At 39.1% G+C, this 19,494-nt stretch overlaps 2 protein-coding genes across 2 annotated transcripts; both read right to left on the bottom strand.

The window, feature by feature from the left end:
• Window positions 1–2,421: 2,421 nt before the first annotated feature.
• Window positions 2,422–4,668, bottom strand: LOC125212763 (uncharacterized). Its single transcript, XM_048113009.2, has 3 exons — window positions 4,363–4,668; window positions 4,192–4,267; window positions 2,422–3,430 (listed from the first exon to the last, which is right to left on the bottom strand). The coding sequence occupies exons 1-3, from the start codon at window positions 4,522–4,524 to the stop codon at window positions 2,619–2,621; spliced, it is 1,050 nt and encodes a 349-aa protein (XP_047968966.1). The 5' UTR covers window positions 4,525–4,668; the 3' UTR covers window positions 2,422–2,618.
• Window positions 4,669–10,694: 6,026 nt separating this feature from the next.
• LOC125210070 (LRR receptor-like serine/threonine-protein kinase FEI 1) lies at window positions 10,695–18,825 on the bottom strand. Its single transcript, XM_089067729.1, has 3 exons — window positions 17,888–18,825; window positions 11,364–12,211; window positions 10,695–11,297 (listed from the first exon to the last, which is right to left on the bottom strand). Exons 1-3 carry the CDS (start codon window positions 18,691–18,693, stop codon window positions 10,924–10,926), a joined length of 2,028 nt encoding a protein of 675 aa, XP_088923855.1. The 5' UTR covers window positions 18,694–18,825; the 3' UTR covers window positions 10,695–10,923.
• Window positions 18,826–19,494: the final 669 nt, after the last annotated feature.

Raw genomic sequence — 19,494 nt, 5'->3', positions numbered from 1 at the left:
ATATCATTAATTAAGGAGTAGTATGAAATGTTAATTCTTGTGAAAATGGAGATTGCATTCATACCAAATGATACACTCAATATTAAGAAACTTGACCGTTCTTTGGTTGTTGCTTAATTTGATTTGAGGTATTTTTACCGTTAATTTTTATTAAGTGAATACTGATAATTATTTAGAGCGTCTGTGATTAATAATGGTTTCATGTAAAAGAAAAAGAAATTTCTCAGACTTCTTATGCTTTCACACTTGCATGTACAAATTTAAAAAATAAGTCATAAACAAGACTTATATGACTTATGCTAATGTTAGAATTAGACCTACAAATGTTTTAAATTGAATAATTTTCTTCACGAAAAGAACACGCACAAAGGTAATTTTATTATTTTATTTAATTGAATTAATTTATACTATATTACCTAATTTATTTCGTTCAATGGTGTGGGTATTGCTGTTGTTGTTTGTGTATCAAAGTCAGATAGCATTAGTATCAATTATGGTTTGATAAGTGGCTTCACATAATTATTTTGTGTCCACTAACTCTGTCTAGCTCTTTCTATATATATCAATAGCAAAATTGATAAATTTTGGCACTAATAAATTTGATTATAGTTTCATATAATACTTTTGCTTATTTTCAACAGTTTCGCACACTAATTAAGTTAATCAAAATATGGGAATACTTCCTATATTGATTGGTCACTATTCAAAAGAATAACATATATTTGCCTTTTGAAATAGTATGATTTACGGAAAGGATTAATTCTTCTGGCATTATTATAAGATATTTTTATGCCTTATGCAATTTGAATGACGTGGATTTTCTAACTCCATTTGATTTCGAATTAAATGGTTTCCACATCTTTTAATTATCTATGAATTTATGGAATTTTGACAAATCAAATCCAGACAAATTTGGCTCATGATTTCCAAGGATCAAAAAGGTCCCTTGTAATTGACAATGCAACTTTTGACTATATTGGGATAACATAATTTTTTGAATAATGGAAAAAGAATACTCAATTTTGATTAATATTAATTGGATATTAAAATTGCAGTATTGACGTTTTAAATCCGCTTCAAGTCTCCGTGCCAAACTATATTCTCTCCATCCATAATTATTACTATTTGCCACAATTTTCTTTTTTAAATATCCATAATTTATTTATCGCATTAATATATATCTAAGCTTTTAAATTTTAAACTCGATTAGATTTAGAATCCTTATTTCATTTACAACATATCATACTAATTAAGACAATCAAATTAATAAAGTTCGTGGCAGTCTAAAGGTGACAAAAATATTGTAAATGGAGGGACTTGAACTTGAACGATATAGGGGGAATAGGTTAGGTTAGGGACACGAGGCACGCCGATGCATAGGTTGCTCAAGATCGACTTGATTCTAAATTGAGTTTGAAGTTAAATATCTGCATAACCATTGAGCCTGAACTTAGTTGTTGAAATTAGTATAAGGTCTATTCGGTATACGTAATTAAAATTGAATTGGGCTTAGATATTTACACAATTGATACGAAATTAAATCAGATATTGTGGCTGTGTTGTGTTTGTATACAACGGGTGTGTATTGTGTATAGTGTGTGTGTGTGTGTGTGTGTCATTACTGTGTGTATAGTGTATATGCGCTATATTTATGTAACGTGTGAAGGTGTCCAATTCTATAATTATTTGGAATTCTAATTATACACTTTTGACATAGAATTTAAATTGAAGAATTAGAATTATAATTCAATGTCAAATTCAAATATTTTGTATGTACAAAATATCTGAATTGAAATTATATGCTCCAATTCCAATATCATAGCCTCAGTTCCATGAAACACTGCCTATATATGTGTGTGTGTGTGTGTGTTTTTAAGGAATTGAAAATAAATTTATAGTACTACGGAATAATTGAGTGTGACATGAAAGTATTATGAACAGAAATAAAATAAAAAAGAAATACTAAGTATGTATCTATAAATATTAGATAAGCTTTTGCCGGTACATTTCCAAGCAATGGAACCATATATTGGGTTGAGACCTCATATATGGATTCTTGAAGATGGCCTTGACGCCAAGCCCAACAAACCCCAAAATACAACTAAAAAGCCCATCAAATATGACAACTCTTATCCATTTCCACACCTTGCAATTTGCAAAGCCCAAATACATCTAAAATTGGTTATTACTAGGGCCAAATAATTTGATGATATAATTAGGTGTGACCTTTAATTTTTTTTGGTTCAAGAACATGACAACACTAGGAAACCAAGTAACTATCCATTTGTTGATTTTTAGACATCTTAACAAAGATCTAAAGCAACAAAAGTCTGGAGTTGAACCTCCAATCTATATTAAGGACGGACAAGTCTATGCAACTCTACAACACTCATCGATTACTCCTAAACACGACACAAGATGTTACAAAATCAGGTAATAATAAATTCTTCTTTTAGCAACTATCATCTCCATCATAACATCGAAACCCAAATAGTCCAACAAAACTCAAAATCAAAACATACTAGAAAATCAAGAAATAGTCCACACTACAACAAACATATAAATAAACTCAAATTAAAAAAAAAAAAAAAAAAACTAAATCCAACAATGATTCAAAACTACATAACCCTACAACCCCCTTCACTCCCATCACCAAACACACGATCACCACCACCACCACCATAATCACCGCCGACGTACGCCTCCGGCCCATAGTTATAGTAATAACTGGTGCTCGGAGGCACAAACGCGCTCTGATTGTACAACATCTGTTGCTGCTGGTGCTGGTGCTGGAAACCCCCATACCGGCCTTGCAAGTTCACAAACCCCGAGGCCGGTACATGGTACGCATACTCCCCTCCTGGCACGGCCGAATAATTAAAATTACTCGGCCGCTGGGCCCCGTACATTCCATTATTCCCACTCCCATTTCCATGAAAACCCGCGAAATTCATCATCGCACTCAACTCATTCCCAGACATGTTCGTGTTCGTGTTTGTGCTCATGTTAGTAGTCTGATTCCCCTTCTTACCATTACTAGCACCACCGGCAACAGCGTTGTTCATTTTCCTAGCACCGGAATCGGCGGCATTGCTGCGCTTGACCGCGGCAGCGTCCGCCTGCTGCTTGAGGAGGGAGAGGTGGTTGATCTTGTCTCTGATCAGCTGCATCTCGTCTTCCTCCTGCTGCTGTTGATCATCGTTGTTGTTGTGTTTGTTTTTGGGGACGTGCGGTTTCTTTGATTTGGGGGTGTTGTTGTCTTCTTTGGTGGGAGCGGTTTTGCTCTGTTTCTGGTTTTGGTTGGATTTTGGGGAGCAGAGCTCGGCGTGTTTGCCAGCTTTCACCAGTTTCTTCACCAGAGTTGCCGAATCGACGTTGCCGGAAACAGTCACCTTCTGTTGCTCTGCATCTATCTTTACTTGGTACACACCTGAAATGGGACATATTGTTTCATTGTTTCGTGTCTGAATTTATTAATGTAACGCGTAACTAAAATGTATTAAGTAGTCGAATGTTTGCCCATATAGCATTTTTTCGTTGTATATCATACATAATCTCCCCCAAATCCGAAATTATGGACAATTGAAAAAAATGTTAAAATTTTGATATAGTACAATTTTTAAAAAGGGGGTGTGTGTGATTTTGCTATTGTGATAGAGGGAAAAAGAGGTGTGTGAGGTGAATAAGTGACCAATTAAGAATATTTTCTTGTCTTTTAAAACTCTATCTTTGGGTATTTTGAAAAAAAAATTGCTCAAAACGAACTAAGCGTAATTAAATGACGGACTTTTTTGCTATTAATACAATTGAGAAAATTGTCAAAATAATGATATAATCAACATTTGTAAAAGTTGCGGAATTGACCAAGAAATTGTAAAGGCGGTTTTATCATACTACGAAATAACGAAATTCACGAGTAGTTTATGGATTTGCAACCAATTAACTCTTGTTTAGGTTAATTGCACTATTTAGCAAAATGAATGCAATAGGGGATTTTTTAAAATTTACTTGAAGTAGGCAGATATTTTATTCATAAAAAAATGTAAGGAAATAAGACATGTGACTACAAACAACAACGAACGTTAAAACATGAAAGACAATTTAGGGAGAATTGGGAGAAAATGATGTAACTAAGCACAACATTTTTAACTCTAAAAAAAAAAAAAATGAGATGAGAAAAAGAGCAAAAACCTTCAATTCTCTGAAGAATTTTCTTCACTTTCTGCTGACATCCTTCACAGTGTATGTTCACTCTAAGCACACATGTCTGTAATATTAAAAAAAAAAAAAAAGGCACAAAGCTTTAACACTAAAATAAGTTGCTTTTTGAAAAGTTGAATGTTAGTATTACAAAGAAATTACCTGGATTTTGAGGAGATTAAAGTCTTCATCTTTAGTCATTTTCTTGAGAGAAAGAAGGAGACAAAGAGTGGAAGAAATGTAGGAAAAGTATGTTTGCAGGAGAAGAAGAGTGAAAGAGAGATAAGGGTTGGAATAAAAGCTATAACTACTGCTAGAGCACATTGAATAGGTCAAGTCAAGAAATTTTTTGGCTCTTTTTTTACACTTCTACCTAAACAAAAGAACCTCAACCACATGGGATGCTATTTAATATTGTTTGTGGGCTAAATTGCAAATGCACAAAACTATGCAACACAAATACACAATGCAAGAGATGGGTGGGAAGTTGGATGTATGAAGTGTTGAAAGTAAAGTTATTATAGAGTTAAAAAATGGTGGAAGATTTGGGTCAATGAGAGAGTAATGGCTCAAGAGTTTGAGAAATTAGTAAGTGGGAATGCTGAGTGTGCAGCCACTATTGTGGCGGGGCGACGAGACGGGGCAGTCTTGTAGGGTATCGGATGGGGGCGGCCGATGGGGCGATTTGATTGAATTTATATTTTCGCTTCAAGTAATTTTAGGGATTTAAATTAATCAGAATTTGTAAATTTTTATAAAATCAAATTAATTTTGATCAATACATACTTTTTTAGTTGAGAAGTTTTAGATTTAAATTATGACTTTATTTTTTATTTTAATTAAGTAAATTTTGAACTTTTTTAGCATTTATTTCGATTTACAAATATCAAAACTAGTATGAAAACTGAAGATAGATGAAATATAATGAATAAAAAAGTAGAGACGTGGCTCAAATTATGAGATTGGTTTATTTGTAAAGGTCTTGTTCTAATGCTTATAACACCCTAATCCAAAATTAAGATTAAATCTCCACCCTTGGATTTTAAAATGAGTGGGTGAGATTAAAGCTCACAAATCTCAATAAATAGTAGACAAAATATCAACAAAAGGATAATATCGTCATTATGTTATCATATGATAATTTTCGTGGGTGTTTTTTTATATCAATATTGTGTAATACAAATATCAACAATATGACATTAGAATATCAATACAAGGACAAGAAAATATCAACACATTTTTATTGAGATTGAACATGCATAATATTGAGATTTTGCCTACAATATATTGAGATTTTTTGTTGCATTTGTTGATAAAAGTTGTTATCAACATGTACGAAAATTGAAATATAATTTATCAAATTTCATCACCCGAACATCGTCGGAACATATGCAATTGAGATCTCGTTGGAATCCTTATTAAATTATCTTTAATTTGATATATTTTTTGCGAAAAAATAATTTAAATTGAGAGAGTTACATAAATTTAAAGATTTGAGATGATTTTGAGGAGAGAGAAAGTAGTTAGTTACTACATATAGGATTTGACATTAATACCATTTTAATTTAATTAATAATTATTTAAATTTAAAATATATTACACTTGGCATTATATTAACAACAAGATCTTCTAATTTAATAATTAAAAATTGATCTCAATTTGAGATTGATAATTAATTAGCAATTGATTATATTCCTATTTGTAAATTTGAAATAATGCAAATCATATATATTTGGCTAAAAAATTAAGTTTACTAATGGTTCTTATGGATTCGCAGAAGAGGTTCGATTTCGTTCACATGCAAAGAAGGCGGACTAATTTATTCTTTTCACCCTTTATTTATGGTAAAAAATGAAAATTTAAATTAAAAAAACTAGAACAAAACTATTTTAATATAGAACACTCGTTAGGAACTAGGAAGATTATAGTACTCGTATATGACTGTGTTAATATTATTTAACAATTAAAGTGTATAGTAAAACCGTTTAAATAGTCGTGAACATTGATTTCTCTGTACAATTTCTTGAAAACTGGTTAATGAAAATAAGGTCCTAGTGTTACTCAAACTCTTCATTTTGTTAGTCCCAATGTCTTATTTTTATAAGTCAATAGTAGTAATATTCAATGCAAAGAAAATTAAATTCATTCAGATAATTAAATTTTTTAATTTTTTTTTATTTTTGAATGCCAATTTTTGTATAGTTGAAATTGAAAATAAAACCAAGAAAAGGTAGATAGAAAATAGGCCCATTTGGAGTAGCAGAAATAATTGCAGTTTTGCAGCCACAAACAAATTGGTGGGGCTGGTGACCGTTTTTATTATAGCTCTGCAATATTAAATGCAGTAATTAAAGCTTTGGGCAATCATTTTACAACAATATTTTCTTGTTCTTTTCTAACAATGGTAAATATACACTACTAGTAGCTCAAGCTGCCAATTTACATGAACTATTTTGTTGTTTTCATCATTTATTATAACTAATGTCATGTGAAGACACTGAAGAGAGAGTTCCTTGCCTTTTGACAAAAGAAAATTTTGAGACTATTTATGTAAGGGGAATTAAACAGAGAAATCATGTATTTTAACAAAAATTTAGTACTCCAATATTTCCCCCAATCTTTAAAAGTGGTCTTAAAATTAGTATTAACTTTTCAAATTGTGCGAATTTCTCCCACTAAAGTTTCAGCATAAATTTTGCCTACGTGAATTACCGATACTAATTTTAGAGTATTCATATCATCATTCGTTTCATCTTCCGTACAAAATGGAATGTAGCTCCAACTATTACACGTAGGTTTTTGGCATTTAACATAGACAAAATTTATGCTGAAAACTTTAGTGTGAGAGATTCACACAATTTGAAAAGTTGATAATTTTTAAGACCAATTTCCCTTTATGTAGGATGGAGTTAGTAGTATATTTTTTTATTCTTGTAATAAAGGTAAGTAAAATAGTACTGTATGCTATTGCAAAATTTGTAAAATACAAATACGACAAAATACAAAACAAAAAATAAATAAATCAATCAAAAACATAATTTAAAACAATTGAAATATGAAATTGATTATATATGATTGTTGCTTATAATATATGAAAAAAATTACATATTCAATTATGATTCTCACTGAAAATAGGTGCTTGAAACATATGACGAAAATTTCATATGTACACAATCAAATCGTGTAGATGAGTTTAATTATAAAAAGTTTTCACTAAAAAAGATTAGCTTTTGTGTATGCACAATATTCATGATTTAATTAAAAATCCCGTGACCGGCAAAATAGTCTCGTTTTCATAGACAATAGACAAAATGGTATCCTACTAGTTTTTCACAGATTATAGTCAATTGCCCATTATCCATTTTGCAGCTTTTCTCCATTTTCTAATTGTTTTATTACTACTATAATAAAGATAAGTCCCATCGACAATTCTCTCATGAAGAAGACGACATATATATCGTACGAAATGTTTGTTCAAATTTTCAAATGGGGTCCCCCATGATTTAAATGTTTTTCATCTAATGGGGTTTTCTCAACTTTATGGAGTAGAGTAGACATCATCTCAAGTCCTTTTGCATGTATATTGTATATCGAAAGTAAACAAATTTAACATCATGGTGTATGTTGTTTTGATGAGGCTTCAGATGGATGATTGTATTTCAAGTGAGGGAATGAAATAGTACTAATAAAAATAAATTTAAGTTGTATTTAGGTGCTTTGATAAATTTTATCATTGGTAGTAGAAAATTACACCAATAATCTAAGAGGCGTTTTAGGCGGAATCCGGCCATCAATTTTAAATGTAGTATGAACTTTTGGCGTGTTGCCAATTTTCCACAAAATCTAAAGAGTGGCATGCCAAAATGTTCAAAACGACGTCTTTTTCTCACAAAATACATTAGAATCACTCTTTATTTTAAGATAGTTTTCAAATTGAATCACTCTCTATAATGATAATATTTTTTCCTAAATAGAAAAGTCCAACTTATTGAGTTATTATTAGCTTACTTAAAATCTCTCTGTCCATACGAAAAATAGTCCCACTAGTGTAGGATATGAGTTATACTTCATGACTGGTAAAGTATGAGAGAAAGTGCAAATAAAAAAATAGATGAGAATAAAAAAAGTGATCGAGAAAGTTTCCAAAATAGAAATACAAATAATTACTTAGTTCTTTAAAAAAAAATAAATTAACTCCTATATGAAGGAGGAAGTTACAACTGAGGTCAAGAGGGCTCGAACTCAGCACCTCATACATTATAGAGTATGACGTCGATGTTTGAATAAGATACATATTTTGAATTATTGGCACGCGTGTAAACAAGGTGCTCCACCAACTTAGCTATAGGCTTAGTGCTTGTAATACAATAAAACCACTTGATATCACCTAATCCTTTCCCTACTCCATCTCCTATTCCACCCCTCACAAACATAAGTGAGGGGCCACCATCATATTTTATGTTTGTGAGAGGTGGAGTAGGGAAAGTATTAGAGCATCCCCATAGCACGGAGGTGGGCCCGGACCCACTTTTACTCCTTGTCCTTAGCTAAGAGCACAACACCCACATCCGTGCTCTTAGCTAAGGACAAGCTCAAGAGTCCCACCATTCTATTATTCAATTTAAATACTCCAATTATTAAAAACATTTCAACATTATAAAAATACATTAAAAAATAAAAATTACATAATTAAAATCCTAAAAAATAAAAATTACATAATTAAAATACTAAAAAATAAAAGTACATAATTAAAATCCTAGAAAATAAAAAAATACATAATTAAAATCCTACAAATTAAAAATTACACGCATGGAAGACTACTCCTCTAACTCCAATTGCCTCTTGAGACCCCGGATCATTTGCTCATGTGTTGCAAGTTGATCCGGAGTCATCTGAGACGTATCGTTCATATAGAGTTGACTCAAGATGGCCCACAACGTGTTGTTCGGGGGTGGAGGAGGCACAAAGGGAGCGGGGGAGGATGGAGTCGAGGCACGACGGCGGGGGCGGTTGGCCGCCACCTTCTTCATTCCTTGCGGGCGGGAACTGCTCGGGCCAGCGTCGGGGCTACCCAAGTTAGCTCCGGCAAGCTGGGTAGCCACATCATCGGAGGCGCCGTCGGATAGGACAACCGACCTGGACCGTTTGCTGGAGGAGCTGGAGGAGGATGCTACTATGCCGCCCCTATATTTCGGATGTAGGCGCCCCTCCTGCCAACAATCAAGGTACTTGAACGGTTTGAACTCCTCCCGTTGGTATGCCGCCAAGGCGGCAATGATGAACTCGAGCTCGTTCGTGCCGCTCCCCGCCGACCGCTCTTCCTGGAGGTAAATCCCCTTAAACTTCCCGATTGTCTCGTTGCATCTGTAGATGCAATTGTGAACCATACTATCATTGCGATAGATGGTTCCCGCCGGCCGGGTTTCATTGTAGAGGCGAGTGATGCGCCACCAATACGTATCCCCGGTTTGGTTCGTACCGATGTCCGGATCTTCGGAGACTGCCAAGTATGCTTAGAACATCGCCATCATCTCACCCGGAGTGTATGGGGTGCGGGTGCCACGAACAGGAGGAGTAGGAGTAGGAACAGAAGTAGGAGTAGAGCTGCTACTCCCTCCCGATCCGGGTTCGGGTGCCCACCCAAACCCGGGGGCGTTTAGGTCGTGCAACGGGTAAGGACGGTAGCCACCCGGAGCTTGTGAACCTTGGGTTTGAGGAGGGGCCGTAAATTGGGTTTCCGGACTATATCCGGCCTCGGAGTCGAACCAATCGTGGTTCCAACCGCGATTGCCGGAGGGGTGATCGCCGGAGCTGGACATTGTGTAGTGTGGTGGGAATTTAGATGAGAGAGTATGAGGAAAAAAGATGAGAGAATGTAGATGAATGATGATAGAATAGATGAGAATGTGATTTTTTTTTGAAGTGGGAGTATTTATAGATGAAAATGTGAATTTTGGGGGAAAAAAATTGAAAAATAAATTAAAAGTGAGTAGAAAACAGATATAATTTTTTGGGAAGTGGAAAAATATTTTTTTTTATTTAAAAACATTTTTTTAAATAAATTTTGAATTTTTAAAAAAATAAAAATAAAAAAACGAATTTGCCAACGGCTATGCCGTTGGCCAATCAGAACGTGCCACGTAGGGCTGCTCAGCGGCACGGACGGACGAGCTCCAGCGACGGACGGACGAGCTCTGTCCAGCGGCACGGACGAACGAACACCGTCCTTCTCACCGCTGCGGATGCTCTTAGGTGATCCCAATTGAAATAAAACACCTCCACGTTATGGATTTAGGGAAGTGTGGAAATTTTGTAGCAAGATAGATATTGTGTTTATAAAGATTTTCTAATTTTAACAAATTTTTTTCTAGAAGCATGCACCTATAATAATTTTTTAGTATTAATGCAATTTACATAGGACTAAGCTAAGTAAAATAAATGGTTTGTAGAGTAACAGAGTAAAAGAATGTATCTGGTGGAACCAACACTCCATATGGTTGAGCTAGTTAAGTTCCCTGCTATAAAATGTGACAGTTTTAAATCACATAAATTATGTTAAGAGTCCCAATAATATACATAATTCCAACATACATTTGATCATGACTATGGAAAATAACACAGCATTGTTCAGGAAGAAGGAAAAGACTAAGGAAACAGAGGAAAACAGAGGCATTTTCATATGGCAACTGAGCATCTGTAAATTTGAAGAAGGCAGCTGTGAGTTCAATCTGAATGCATGAGATGTAGCACTGATACGGAGCGGAATGGCATTGTCAACCGTGGTGGGTGCTTAGCGAGTTCCTGAGACACCTCCTTCATATACGGCCGCAGCTTTGGATCACAACTGATGCATTTCAATGCTGTTTTCACCACTCCAACCACTTCCCTCGACAATCTTACATCTTCGTCCGGAGATGGTAGCCTCTTGTCCAAGAGTTGTTGCACCATCATGTTTTGAGCAAACTGTGTGGATCTTTTAATCGTCGTCATGGAGGAAACGAAATCCCCCGGATGATCTCCGAACATGACTTCCAATGCCAAAACTCCAAAGCTGTACACATCACATTTTTCTGTAACAACCATTGTGAAGGCCAACTCTGCATCCAACAAACATGTCATCGTCATAATAAAAATTACTTGAAACTATGTTATGGTATGCACACCTGGTGCAATGTAGCCCCGAGTTCCCACAAGTAGAGTCTGATTGGAAGAATCTGGATCCAACAATCTAGCTGTCCCAAAATCAGATAAACAGCCTTCAAACTCTGAATCCAAGAGTATGTTGCTGCTCGATACGTCTCTGTGTAGAATAGGAGGGCTGCAATCGTGATGCATGTAAGATAGGGCACTGGCAATGCCCTTCACCACATTTACCCTCTTCTTCCAGTTCAGCTCCACGGCTTCATCATCATACTTCAACACGCTAAAGAGGCTTCCTCTTTCCATGTAGTCGTAGATGAGAAACATGCTCCGTTGGTGCAGACAAAAACCAAAAAGCTTGACAATATGGCGATGGCGAATCTGTGAGAGAACCTCGGCTTCATTCCTAAAGGAGGAGTCAAAAGAAGGATTAACTCCTTCAAATCCGTGAAGCTTTTTAACTGCAACAACTTTTCTAGTGGGCAATACTGCTCTATAGACGCTTCCGTAAGCACCAGTTCCAATGCAGTATCTGAAGTCAAAGTCTAGTGTTGCTTCGATGATGTCTTGATATGCCATGTTGCCATCGAAATTCCATATCTTGAATATGTTTCCATGTCCTAATTCAGGTGTGGCTGCAACTACTGCCTTTTCTCTCAACAAAAAGAGTCCCAAGAAAATTGTAAACAGAAACACACAGACAAATACCATCACCACAGCAAGAATTAATTTTGAATTGTCCCGTTTTTCTTGAATCATGGATTCCTCTGGAAGATGTAAATTGGGGTTCCCGCGGAACGATTCGATCCCAAACTTACGCCATATGTTGGCTGGAATCTCACCTTCTAAATTATTATTGGACAAATCGATAATATGAACCAAGTTCCCAATCCGATCAATTAGAGCAAATATGGAAGAACGAAAAGATAAACAACCTAAATGAAGGAAGTAAAGTAGCCAAGGGTTTCGAGAAGAAGTATTTTATTCCTTGTTTCTCGATGACTCAATCTATGGGAATTCTATAATTTATAGAATTCCCCCTACTTGATTCGGACTTACGACTCGGGAAAGAATCAAGAAGAAAACCCGAGAAGATTTGACTCTATCTAATCTAAACAACTGAGCGCAAAATGGGAAACAAATCTTAACAGATAACAACTAAACTAGTATCACTTGGATACGAAATCCTTGTACTTAGTTGGTCTTGAACGGTTCCTCTTTGGCTGCTGCCTTGAGACGATGTTGGGCTTCTTTGCGTCGGCCTTCTTCTTTCCTTTATGGGCTTGGTCTCTGATTGCTTCAGTGGTTTCGGCACTCATCTCGTTGGGCTGATGTGCTGGGTTTGTTAGGGTGACTTCTGGACTATCTGCATTGTCTTCGTTGGGCTGTGGTGTTGGGCTCCTATCAACTCCCTCCCCCATAGAAGCAACCTTGTCCTCAAGGTGAAGGTGAGGGAAGTGACGCTTAAGTAATGTAGTTGATTCCCAAGTCGGAGAAGAGGATTTAGCCGATGCCCAGTGAGTTAGCCACTGCTCCTCTGGGATCCTATTAACAAGTACTGTGCGAGAGTCAGTGGCACGAATCGGAGTATCCATAGGGCTGCTTCTTCGAAATTCAGCAGGAAGGTCTGTCGAGGCATCCAACGATGGTACAAAGTGCCGCAACAGGGAAACATGGAACACGTCATGTATTCTACTATCCACGGGAAGCTGGAGTCTATAGGCCACCTTGCCTATTCGTTCAGTTACCACATAGGGGCCGTAGTAGCGGCGTCCCAGCTTGTTAGATAAAGGCTTCCCCACCGAAATCTGCCGATATGGTTGGAGACGCAGCAAGACCCGGTCGCCCTCCTGGAATTCGACATCCTTGCGATGGCGGTTTGCAAACTTCGCCATTGCCTGCTGAGCTCGCTCGATCCTGACCCTTAATAAACGCAGAATCTCTTCACGTTCTGCCAGGAGGTCAGCTACAGTGGGATTGTGAGATGGCCTAGAATATGTGGCAAACAAATTTGGTGGTTCCCGGCCATACAAGGCTTGAAACGGAGACATGCCGATGCTGGAATTGGTGGTGCAGTTCATTGCCAATTCAGCCCATGGTAGTAGGTCGAACCACCTGGCTGGGCGGTCAAAGGTGAAAGCCCTTAAATATTGCTCCAAGGCGCGGTTTGTGACTTCGGACTGTCCGTCTGTTTGAGGATGATAGGCCGTGGTGAATTGCAACTTTGTCCCACTTAACGCCAATAATTCATTCCAAAAGTCACTCATAAAAATGGAGTCACGATCGGAGAGCAGACGCGCGGGAAAGCCATGGAGCTTCACCACCGTATCAACAAATAATCGTGCCACACGTTGGGCGTCAAATCCAGCTTTGAGAGCCCCGAAGTGGGCGTACTTGGAAAGGCGATCGACGACGACCATTATGGCGGTATATCCGTGCGACGGCGGCAACCCAATAATGAAGTCCATTGAGGCAGCTTCCCATACCATGCCCGGAATAGGCAAAGGTTGAATTAGCCCATTCGGTTTGTCCCTTATATACTTAGTCGATTGGCAAGTGAAACAGGCAGCTACATAGTCCTTGACGTCACGTCTCAAACCGGGCCAGTAGAACACCGCTGCAACCCGAGCAAATGTGCGAGCTTCTCCCGGGTGTCCAGCAGTCCGTGCTGCATGGCATTCATCCAAAATTGCCGAGCGAGCCGCTGATTCACGACTAATCAAGATCCGTCTTTTGAAAAATAACATCCCACCCGTCACAGTGATGTGAGCTGGAGCTGAGCCCGCTGCTACTGATTCATGGAGTGCGACGAGGTCTGGTAATGTCGAATTTTCAGCCAGCAACACCTCCATGATTGCTGGGACAGGGCGAGCATATAATGATAGCAGATCGCAATCCATGACTTCCTCGTCACGGCGCGAGAGGGCATCCGCCACCTTGTTGGATGCACCGGATTTGTACTCGATGGAGAACTTAAAACCCATCAATTTGCGGACATAGAACTGTTGGTCGGGCGTTTGGATCACTTGGGATAAAAGCTCCTTCAGGCTGCGTTGGTCACTACGAATCACAAACTCACGACCTAGCAAATATTGCCGCCATTTTTGCACGGCTTCTACAATTGCGTACAATTCTTTGTGGTATGTGGAGGCCAAACGGCGACGTGGGCCCAGCTTCTTGCTGAAGTAGGCGACGGGGTGTCCTTTTTGAAGCAAGACAGCCCCAATTCCAAAGTCTGATGCATCCGTCTCCACCACAAATTGCTCGGAGAAGTCGGGTAATTGCAAAACGGGCATTGAGCTCATGGCAGTTTTTAAATCTTCAAAGCTCTTTGTTGCTGCCGCACTCCAAATAAAAGAATCTTTCTTGAGGAGTTCTGTTAGAGGCCCGGCGATAATAGAGTAGTGATGAACAAAACGACGATAATACCCGGTGAGCCCAAGAAAACCTCTCAATTGTTTAATAGTTGAAGGTTGAGGCCACGCAAGCATTGCCTCGATCTTTGACGGGTCGGCTTTCAACTGTCCGGCAGTGATGAAGTGACCAAGGTACTCGATTGAGGAAACACCGAACGCACATTTTGAGCGTTTTATAAAAAAAGAGTTGGATTGCAGCGTGGAGAGGACTTCCCTTAGATGAGCAACATGTTCTTCTGCTGACGAGCTATAAACCAAGATGTCGTCAAAGAAAACAATGACGAACTTACGTAAGAATGGCCGGAAAATGGCGTTCATTGCGGCTTGGAACGTAGACGGGGCGTTCGTTAGGCCGAATGGCATCACAAGGAACTCAAAGTGGCCGTCGTGAGTTCGGAAAGCCGTCTTGTGGACATCATCCACGTGCATACGAATTTGGTGGTATCCCGAACGAAGGTCCAGTTTCGAGAATACCGTCGCTGCATGAAGTTCGTCAAACAACTCGTCTGCCGTTGGGATTGGGAAATGATCCGGGGTTGTTGCTGCGTTCAGGGCACGATAATCCACACAAAACCGGAAGGATCCATCCTTCTTCCTGACCAACAAGACCGGTGATGAAAAAGGGCTCGTGCTCGGTTGGATTACTCCTTGTTGAAGCATGTCGCGGATTTGCCGCTCGATTTCCGCCTTTTGGAAATAAGGATATCGATATGGTCTAACGTTGATGGGTTTTGTGGCCCTTGGCAAGTGAATTTTATGATCCCAGCGGCGGGACGGAGGAAGGCCCGACGGCATGTCAAATACCACGTTAAATTCCTCCAAAACAGGCAATAGTGACGGATCAGTTTCCGTCGCCTGATGCGGTGGTCCTGATGTCTGGTGCAGGGGCACGATCTCAAAAATTTCAGAATCCGGGTTGGTCCCAATGAGTGTGAACAAACTGTTGTAGGAGATGGACTTCGGCGGTTTAGCTTCGCCTTGTAAGTGAACCTGTTTGTCTTTCCAATCAAAGCACATAGTCAGTGTCCGAAAGTTTTTCGTGACGTCCCCCAAATCTTGTAACCATTGGACCCCCAAAATAATGTCCGGGCCCTCCACCTGTAGGATGAAGAGATCGATGTCGAAAACGTGACCCTGCAGAGAAATAGGGGTGCTCAAACACGCATAATTGCAACGTAAAGATGCACCGTTGCCAACAAAGACTCTAAACGGAGTAATAGATTGCACAGGAAGACTTAGCTGTTCCGCGACGGCGGGCTTGATGAAGTTGTGGGTACTGCCGCCGTCAATCAGTACGGACACCGGCTTATCGTGCACTTTCCCCGTGATGCGGATAGAGCGCGGGCGAAGCTTCGGTCCAATAACATGGATGCTGGAGATATCACCAGTTATCACCATGTTTTCTGCGTCATCCTCCGAAGTGTTCTCCGCTGGTATTTCAGAGTCGTCCTCCTCCGAGTCCTCGCCCATGAATGCATAGAACTTTTTAGCACAGACGTGGGCGCGGGACCACTTCTCTGGGCACCAAAAACACTCATTACGTTTCATTTTGTCAGCCTTCTCTGCCGCACTGATGCGAAGGACCGGGTAGTCACGCTGTTGTCGCCCCTCCCTGTTTGGCCTGATGGCGCTGTTGCTAGTAGGACGCGGATGTTCCAACACTTTTGTGTGGTGATGGACTGATTTCGCCGTCGATTTGGAGTCGTACAACAGGTTCGCAGACCGTCCTGGAGGTTCTGAGGAGATTGCCACTGCGTGACAAGCAGAGAGTTGCTGTGCCAAGGCCATGGCATCGCTCAAAGATGCTGGACGACGAGTTAACAGTTCCGTCTTTAGCTTCGCCGATAGGCCCGCCACGAATAAGGAAGTCAGCGTGCTGTCTCCGATCTTGCCTGCCTTTTGGAGAATAGGCTCAAATTCCGCCAAATACTCATCAAGATGGCCCGTCTGACGCAGGGATGCCAAACGACCCACATAGTCCTCATAGATCTCCGGATCGAAACGCAGTTTGACGTCCATGAGAAAGTCATCCCAAGTTTTATCCTCGTTATTGGCTTCCCAGTAGCCGAACCACTCCGCAGCCGCATCATCCAACAAGAATTCAGTAAGGTATAAGCGGTCTGACAGTGGAGTGAAAGTGTGGTTGTAGAACTTTTGGATTCGTTTAATCCATAGGTTGACGTTGTCACCGCCGAATCTTGGAGGGTCGAACTTCAACTTAGGCCATGCCTCCGGATCGAAAGTTGCTGGCTTGGTGATTCGAGAGGGCGGTAATTTCCACCCTCGAGTCGGTGGTGCGGGCTGCCGGACCTCATCGGTTGATCTAGAGCCCAACTTCTCCACGGCGATGAGGAGTTTGGACATGTTATCGTCAAGATTTTTGTTCACCAGCGCCTGCTGACGGGCAAAAGCCTCGTGCTTGAACTGATCCGACATGCTCTTCTTCTCACAACCGGCCATACGAGAAGACATGTCGAACATCATTTGACCTAGTTCCTGAATGGAATAGTCGGTCGATGCATCGTTGGACGTGGACATAGCGTCCGGGTGTGTGATTTGCGGAGGGAGAGATCGAAATGAAGGCACCAGATAATATGAACCAAGTTCCCAATCCGATCAATTAGAGCAAATATGGAAGAACGAAAAGATAAACAACCTAAATGAAGGAAGTAAAGTAGCCAAGGGTTTCGAGAAGAAGTATTTTATTCCTTGTTTCTCGATGACTCAATCTATGGGAATTCTATAATTTATAGAATTCCCCCTACTTGATTCGGACTTACGACTCGGGAAAGAATCAAGAAGAAAACCCGAGAAGATTTGACTCTATCTAATCTAAACAACTGAGCGCAAAATGGGAAACAAATCTTAACAGATAACAACTAAACTAGTATCACTTGGATACGAAATCCTTGTACTTAGTTGGTCTTGAACGGTTCCTCTTTGGCTGCTGCCTTGAGACGATGTTGGGCTTCTTTGCGTCGGCCTTCTTCTTTCCTTTATGGGCTTGGTCTCTGATTGCTTCAGTGGTTTCGGCACTCATCTCGTTGGGCTGATGTGCTGGGTTTGTTAGGGTGACTTCTGGACTATCTGCATTGTCTTCGTTGGGCTGTGGTGTTGGGCTCCTATCAATACCCTCCAAACCTGAAAGAGATATAGGGACTTCACCAATAAGATAGTTCGAAGAAAGAATGATATTGAGAAACATAGCATTTGGAACATTTCCCAACTGAGAAGGTATCCTTCCTTGGATTGAATTCCTCCTTAGCCCTATGGTGTTGATACAAGGAAGCATGTGTATTCCTGCTTCGAAAACACCTTCCAAGCTATTGCCATCCAATTTCAAGATTTCCAATCTTGTTAATTGGCTCATAGTTGAGGGCAAAGAGCCATTGATGTTATTGAAACTCAAATAGAGATGAGTAAGTTTGGATAAGCTTCCTATGTCAGGTGGAATGCGACCATAAATGCCATAGTTATAAGAAATGTCTAGAACGCGTAACTCACTCAGATTTGACAATGAAAGAGGCAACTCAGAATATAGTAGATTATTGGAGAAATTGAGATAAGATAGGTTGGAGAGGTAACCTATGTGTGGTGGGATAACTCCATAGAGACCACACGAGCTCAGATGAATGCTAGTGAGTGATGTAAAAACAAGCGGATCCAAATAGCCAAGATAGTGAAGAACAGGCTCACCAATGCTTGCTCCTCCTTGCAGGCTTATCTTTGCAACACGGCCGTGATCATCACAAGTGATGCCTTTCCAGTGACAATGATGAGCAGTGGAGTTGATATAAGGCCACCTAAAATCCATCAACGCCTCCAATTCTCTGCTCGAGTTTGAAGCATTCGCTGCAACTACATTACTCATCAACAATATGCTGATGCTCAAAATGATCATAGCATTAACACTATGATCCTTCTTCATAACACTCATATATCTCTAATTTCACTCTATATATATTTGAGACGTTTGCTGATGCTGATAATGATGGTAGCAGCAACCACATCCATCATTTATATTTTCTAGTTTGCATATCAGATTCAGCAGTCCTCTTTTGGTGTAATTAAAATAAAAAATATAAGTCTTCCAAGTCAATGACTGAACACTGTCATAGAGTATCCAAGCTTTCCTTTTCTACTATTAGTAAAGGTCATCTTGATTCGGACAAAAAAAAATGGGTCATCTTCTGTGGGACGGAGAAAGTGCGTATATTTTATTAAGATATGACATATATTACGAATAGTCGAATATTAGGTTATTTCATAAGTAGGAGTTTTGTAGATCAATGCAACTATTTCCATGGACTTATTGTTGGAACATTTTAATATGGTCCAACATAATAGTCTAAAGATTGTATAATATTTATGACTATTTATTGATTGACCTGATTACGTGATCTACTAAGGTTATATAATTTATAGGGGTCAAACGATTATCTATAAAAGTATGAGGACTATTGTGCAGATACTACTTTGGATAACTTTAATTTTTTTATGGGTGAAATTAAAGTTATAATAAAGTTAGGGACTTATTCTCTAAATACATGGTTATGGTCCCCAAGTGCAACTCTATAAATAGGTCAATAGATTCTCATTTCTATTGATTAGACGTAATATCCAGACTCTACAGATTACAGAGACTGTGGGGAGCGTTGTCACTTGGAAGACTAATTTTCATACTTCAGAATCATCAACAACATCATGAATTCGAATCCGTGTACGCTTTCGCTTTATG

The sequence above is a fragment of the Salvia hispanica genome, chromosome 3 (assembly GCF_029641045.1).
Source record: "Salvia hispanica isolate PSC_SH4W2 chromosome 3, Shi_PSC_v1, whole genome shotgun sequence".
NCBI lineage: Eukaryota > Viridiplantae > Streptophyta > Magnoliopsida > Lamiales > Lamiaceae > Salvia > Salvia hispanica.
This window is presented reverse-complemented; position numbering and strand designations above follow the sequence as displayed.

What these genes read in the sequence shown, in the direction of transcription:
- LOC125210070 (XM_089067729.1), bottom strand. Translation starts at nt 18,693, where the DNA reads ATGAGTGTTATGAAGAAGGATCATAGTGTTAATGCTATGATCATTTTG. An exon ending in TCTCTTTCAGGTTTGGAGGG is followed by an intron (nt 12,212 to 17,887) that starts TATTGATAGGAG and finishes CTTGGTTCATAT; the next exon opens with TATCGATTTGTCCAATAATA. An exon ending in TCGGGGCTACATTGCACCAG is followed by an intron (nt 11,298 to 11,363) that starts GTGTGCATACCA and finishes TGTTGGATGCAG; the next exon opens with AGTTGGCCTTCACAATGGTT.
- LOC125212763 (XM_048113009.2), bottom strand. Translation starts at nt 4,524, where the DNA reads ATGTGCTCTAGCAGTAGTTATAGCTTTTATTCCAACCCTTATCTCTCT. An exon ending in TTAATCTCCTCAAAATCCAG is followed by an intron (nt 4,268 to 4,362) that starts GTAATTTCTTTG and finishes TTAATATTACAG; the next exon opens with ACATGTGTGCTTAGAGTGAA. An exon ending in AATTCTTCAGAGAATTGAAG is followed by an intron (nt 3,431 to 4,191) that starts GTTTTTGCTCTT and finishes GTCCCATTTCAG; the next exon opens with GTGTGTACCAAGTAAAGATA.